The sequence below is a fragment of the Arachis hypogaea genome, chromosome 14, assembly GCF_003086295.3.
Source record: "Arachis hypogaea cultivar Tifrunner chromosome 14, arahy.Tifrunner.gnm2.J5K5, whole genome shotgun sequence".
NCBI lineage: Eukaryota > Viridiplantae > Streptophyta > Magnoliopsida > Fabales > Fabaceae > Arachis > Arachis hypogaea.
In genome coordinates, this window is record NC_092049.1 from 131,564,516 (window position 1) to 131,571,033 (window position 6,518).

General features: G+C 41.3%; 1 protein-coding gene across 1 annotated transcript; it reads right to left on the minus strand.

Annotated features, from left to right (window-relative positions):
- Positions 1-775: 775 nt before the first annotated feature.
- Positions 776-4,824, minus strand: LOC112744197 (uncharacterized). The gene is made up of 5 exons (XM_025793746.3): positions 4,111-4,824; positions 3,952-4,029; positions 3,739-3,873; positions 3,513-3,627; positions 776-976 (listed from the first exon to the last, which is right to left on the minus strand). The coding sequence occupies exons 1-3, from the start codon at positions 4,652-4,654 to the stop codon at positions 3,842-3,844; spliced, it is 654 nt and encodes a 217-aa protein (XP_025649531.1). The 5' UTR covers positions 4,655-4,824; the 3' UTR covers positions 776-976; positions 3,513-3,627; positions 3,739-3,841.
- Between the last annotated feature and the right edge of the window lie 1,694 nt (positions 4,825-6,518).

Genomic DNA, 6,518 nt, shown 5'->3' on the forward strand with positions numbered 1-6,518 from the left:
TCAAAGAATGGAATCAGAACCCGGAGTTAAAAGTCACAGCACATTAAGACAAGTCCAAGGCTATATCAAAGAATACTTAAATAAAGAGGAACTCAAACAGAGGAAGATAGATGCAACAAGGATCTTAAACCAGCATATGCACTTAAGGTCAAACAAGAATGCATATGGATAGAGGAATAGAGTTGAAAGATCAAACTACTTCTCAAAAGGACTAGCAAACAAGAACTTCAAGTTAGGATATAAAAGAACGGGTCGACTCGAACAAAATTCAAGACACACAACTGAATAGCCTCGAGAAATAGTTTCCAACTTTTCCAAAACCCGCGATTCGCTTTACTCAAAACTCGTATATCATCTATGATAACCCATTAGTACTTTCATTTACATAATTCACTAGTATTAAGCCGGCCGAACTTAATATCAGGAATTATGCAATGCAAGACTAACAGCGTTAATCAATAGACTGCCATGTGCATAAAGCTCTAATTCTCGTCATTCGACAAGACCTAATACATGACAAACACTCAGAGTATGCAACTAAAGCATAGTCAGTCCATTCCTCAGGCTCTACAGGAAGAACTGCTCTGATACCATAATGTAACACCCTAACTACCAAAGCTCACGCTTCCGGCTGCGTAACCCTGATAGCTCGGACATTACGACGACACTTATACTATTTAATACTAAAATATGAGCCTGTTTAAAACTTTAAACCGCAATACCGCTCCCAAAGATACTTTCGTTCGATAACGTACATCCGTAAATACCATACAACTTACAAAAACTCATAAAGAGTACATCCATATATATACATACATATATATAAATAATAGTACAAACATAATCCAATACAATCCCTATCCCTCTTACAGATTATATCAAGATAAAGGCGAGGGTACAATAAACCATAACTAAGACAATATAGAGCATCACAACAACAATTAAATAAGCTCTTCATAACTTCTGCGCCCATATCCTGAAAGGGGAAAAATGTAGGGGGGTGAGAACATCATCCTCGAAAGGGTTCTCAGTAGAGGGTTTTTGGGAATTACTGTAATAGGATACATGAAGATAATCGCACCAGTGATTCATAACCGTCTTATGCCTCTTTTCAAAAACAACGGTTTACGATGAAAGTAAAGTCGGAAATCTTTTCAGAAAGAAGAACCGTTCAATTCTCAAAAACTCAAAAGCCTTTCAAAACGGTTTATCTATGCGGAACCAAAATAGCCTTTCATAATTTATTCCAAACCAGAAACACAAAACCGAAATCAGTCATCAGTTCATCTCTTTCCAACCACGGCCCTAGGCCCAGACAATCTAACCAACAACCAATCACCACAATCCAACAGAGTCCCAGATGCAAACACCGATAGGAAGTTCAAGCACAAACAAACAGTTATTACAAGTAGAACAGTTAGCAATTAATCACATAGGCAAACCAAGTATAATATGCACACCCAACCAATGTCACACAAATGCATATGATGCATGCCTGTCCCTAGTGGCTGATGATATCATCTGTCGGTTATAGAGCCAACCCGACAAGTCCTGGTAGCTAACCATTGGACTGTCCCTCTGTCGTGCATCCCCAACTCGAGTTGTACTCATCATAAACTTGATCATAATCATGATCCATATCCATCACCCTCACTGGTGAATATTTACGGGGGCGAGCTCATCCGGGCCTTTCACAGTGCCCGGCCACACTTACGACATAGGGTCAACAGAGTATCAAGTCTCGACCCGGAGCACGTGGTGGCTAGCCACTGCTACTACCCAGGGAAACTCGTATCTCAGATAGTGGAAGTGCAACATTCACATTTATCAATGATTCAGCATAAACATGCATTCAATCTCATCCATGGATCAACATCCATCTCAGCCATCCGGCTCATGGTTCAGTCCAGAACCAGCCAATATTCATATCATACACAGCCATTCCGGCTCACGGTTCAATCCAGAACCAACCAATATGTATAATCATACACAGCCATTCCGGCTCACAACAAAACAGCACTTCCACCATTCAACATCATTAAATTCATAAAGTCGGCATTTAAGCCATAAATCATTTTCTCAATTCATTTCACTTTGAAATCGAGTTTCAACTCTTTTCAGCCTTGGCTTTAAAGATCTCATTTCTCAAATCATCTTAGGCTCATAAGCCACTTTTACTCAAGGTAAATTTCCCTTTGAAAACAATGCCACTCTCGGCATCCTCTTTCCAAACTTCCATAACCATGGCAAGTTAAAGATTTATTTTGAAACATTCAAAATCATCCATTCAACAATGGGATTTTATAACAAAGTTTCTCGGCAGAGTCCCAAGTCTTTAGGGGAGAATAACATATCTCATTTCGGCAAATTCATTTAAAATCATTAAAACATTGGCTTTCTGATTTGAGTAAGAAAATAGGATCTAAGCCAAACCGAGTCACGTAATCTTTACTTCTTTCAAAACCATTTCCTTTACTTAAACAAAACCGGCTTCAATTCCATAATTAAATCTGAAGCGTTTCAAACTGATAAGAGAATCATTTTTGTTGTGTTAAACTAGAGTTCAAAAGATACTTTGAATCTTATTTAAAACGTCAAAATAATGAGGCTCATCAATCGAAATCCAATTCCTTTTAAAATCACGAAAACTCTCCCAAGGGACAATCTTTGTGTTTAATAGAGAAAAACATAAACCCGTTTTACCTTTTAAAACAGCCTCAAAGCAAAATTCTCTTTCGAATGACTTGTACCCAAAGACATACTGTTCTTCTTGGAAAATAAGGAGAAATCATGATTCTCTTTTCAATAATTCTTTCAAAGCATAACTTCATTGCTTTCTTAATTGTTCTAAGTAAAGGTAATAAAAGAAGCCATAATTTCACAATCCTCAAAATAGATAGGAAAGGCATTAAAATCAAAATTCCCCAATTAACATTTCAAATAAGGACTCGGATTCTATAGAAATTTCGGCAGCACCTCCCCTAAAACTTGGACTTTTGCCACCCGGTTCGGGTCCCAACTAAACCATTTCTCATTCCTTTTCAACAGCTCAAAACCAGAAATCAATTCAAAAGCAAGCTAAATCCAACAGTCGCCTCAGTGGCATATCTCAAGGAAGCCATTTCAAAAATCAACTCAATATCAACCGATTTAACTCATTTCTAAAGCTTTAAAGAATCGGTTCAGCAATAAATCATTTATCAAAACCAAATCAATTAAAGCAACCCAGGCTGAATTTCAAGAGTATTCTATCTTTCACATCATCAAAATAATTGACTCAATTCAAACCAATCCTCAACGGATTAAACTCATTTCAAATCTTTAAAGAATCAACTTCAAACATTACATTTCACAAGCCACACAACAATTCGGCCAAACCAACATCCATAGTCATTCGAGTCAATCAAATAATACATAAGGCAGATACAATCACCAAATACACAATATCTCACATCAGTACCCATATGTAATAATTCCAATAATAAACTATAGTTTTTGGAAAGCGCCCTTACCTCGAAACGCAATTCCATAACCCAAACGCCTCATTAAGTCCTTTTCACCTCAACTCAAAATCAAAGGCAGCTTCAAAGCACAGCCCCACACATTTTCGCAGCAGCATAAACAGCTCTAAATTACAACAAGCAACCTCAGTTACTAACTCTAGGAATATTAATACCATAAAGGCTTTAATACACGTACGGGGCACTAACGTAAGGCTTTCGAAACATAATTTCTTACCGGAATAACAACACGAAGTAGCTGCGGTTTCGAACCGGCCCCGGCACAGCTCCGGCGACGGAGGCAACCTCAGCCCCAACTACTCGTAACAGCAACAACAACTCTAACCGTGACATGCCATAACTCGAACTCGCCCTACGTTATCAAAACCTTAGGATTCCTACCCAAATATAACAGTGCAGATTTTCAAGGGCTCCGGAATGTAACTCTTACCGTAACTAAGGAGAAGTGACTGAACCATGAAGCGGCAGCCCTGGTAGTGATTCCGGTAGCGGCAACTTGCAGCAACTCCTAGCACACAGCCGCATCACAACTCTCATGGTAAAGATGAACTTTAATGGAGAAGGAAACTGAAGACGGGTTAAAGCTTACCAAACGACACCAGTTCCAGTGGCAATTTCCGGCGGCAGCAGCGGTGGCCCTTCTCGGCGACCGGAGGCACAGCAGCCATGGCTGACGACGATTCAAGCTCCATCAATGGTGGCTTGGACCACAGGATCCCAGGCAGCAGTGGCGGAAGAAGGTCCCCCTTCGCGCATCCCCCTCTCTCTGTGCGCGAGAATGTGAAGGTGGCCGCGCGGCTCCTCTGCAACGACGGCGGCCACTCCCTCATTTGGCGCGGCGGCGACCAGGGACTGAGTGCGGCTCCCTCCTTCATGACCTCCTCTCTCTCGCCTGAGTTCTGACCAGCGACGGCGTCGTCTTCAATGGGCAGCAGCGGAGTTGGGAGAAGCAGCGGCGACAGCAACGCCGTCCTCCACCCCCGCGCGTGTGCTCTCGGTTCGTGGGTCACCAAGGACGGTGACGCGGCTCGAAGCCCCAGGGGCGGCAACGACAAGGCGCGAGTTCGGCCCCTCTTCGACGCCTCTTCTCCGTGACGGTGGTAGCAGCGGAAATGGGTTCGACTGCGAGGCATGGTGGCACGGAGGCGAGGCAGCAGACGTGATCGACCGTGGCGGCAGCAACTCCTTCCCCTGGCCGGCGCGCTTCCTCCCTTATTTTCCCCATTTCTGTTTTCCCTTTCTGCTTGCCTTGATTTCTGGTTTCACCGTGGATTTGGGTGATAGGAGGGAAAGGGATAGTGACGGCTAAGGGTTAGGGATTAGGGTTTCACTTTTGAAACTTAGGGTTAGGGGCAATTCGGTAATTTCATATAAGAGTAGGGGTAATATAGTAATTGGAACTCAAATTAAATCCAACACTATTCGTACTTAGAAAATACTATTTGCTCATCAACTTTACAAATTATTTTCTAAAATAACAGTATTAACATTTAAAATATTAATTATTTAATCCAAATCATATAGAAATCCTTATTATTTCACAACTACCAACTTTATAACTTGAATATAGAAAATAATCCAATAATTACAAAATTGGATAATAATCATAACTTATCTCAAATCCAATAAATCAAAACTTGCCTTAATTATCTTTAATAAAATGATTTCCGAAATTAAGGCTATAAATAACTATATGATTTGAGACTTGATCATAATAAGACTTTTCAAAAGTTCTGGGTCTTACAACACTCGCATTCCACCACCAGGACTCCTTGTCTCTTGGTCCTATTCCTTTAGATTCACCAAAGCTTTCTTTTGCTATTCTTCTAATAACTTCTGCCATCTCCCTCCACATCTCTTCCGCGCTTCCATTCCCATCCCACTTTGCCTCTTCTCCTACCCGTCTTAGAAAGCTTCTTTGTTCCTCACCTTTAATCCGCCACCACCTCGTCCTTGGGTTCTTCGTATGATGTCTTTTCCTCGACTTTTGCTCAACGCAAAAATCCATGACGAACACCCTATGTTGTGTTGTCAAACTCTCTCCCGGGATAATTTTACAATTAATGCAATATTTCCGGTCGACTCTCCTCAACAAGAAGAAGTCGATTTGAGAGCTTGTCATGCCACTCTTATAGGTTATAAGATGTTCGTCTCTCTTTTTAAAACATGTATTTGCGATGAGAAGATCAAAGGTTGAGGAAAATTCTAAAATAGTTTTACCCTCGGCATTGATCACCCTGAAACCCAGTGCCTCCATGAATACTCCCATATCCAGTCACTTCTCTCCCAACATGGCCATTTAAATCTCCTCCTAAGAAAATCTTATCTCCCAAAGGTATGTCTTGAATCAAACTCTCTAGATCCTCCCAAAACCTTATCTTGTGTTGTTCGTCCGAACCCACTTGCGGTGCATATATAGGCGCTAATCACATGGAAAGCACCTCCCTCCACCATAAGTTTGATAGAGATGATCCGATCTTCCACTCTCTTGACATCCACTACGTCCTTCTTCCACTGCTTATCCACAATTATTCCAACCCCATTCCTATTCTTCACTTTTTCTGTATACCAAAGTTTGAAACCAGAAGTATCCAACTCCCTAGCCTTCGCACCAACCCACTTTGTTTCTTGTAGGCACATAATGTTAATCTTCCTCCTTGTCATAGTGTCCACCACCTCCATGGACTTTCCTGTTAGAGTGCCTATGTTCCATATCCCAAATCTCAACCTTCTGTCGCTTCGACCTTCACCTTTTACTTTGTGAACTAGCTTATTTACCCTCGTCCATTCACGAAAACGCGAGAACCCTTGCTCATTTAACACTACATCCGGGCATCAATGCAATGGCTCTTGCTCATTTGACACCGTACTCGAGCCATACAGTGCATTGCTTCCGGGCAACGACCTAACTTTAGCGCAATAATGTCTTTGGTTCATGTCATGGAGATTAGACTATATTTTTATGTTGGTTGTCGAAGACCTAATACAACCCTCCTC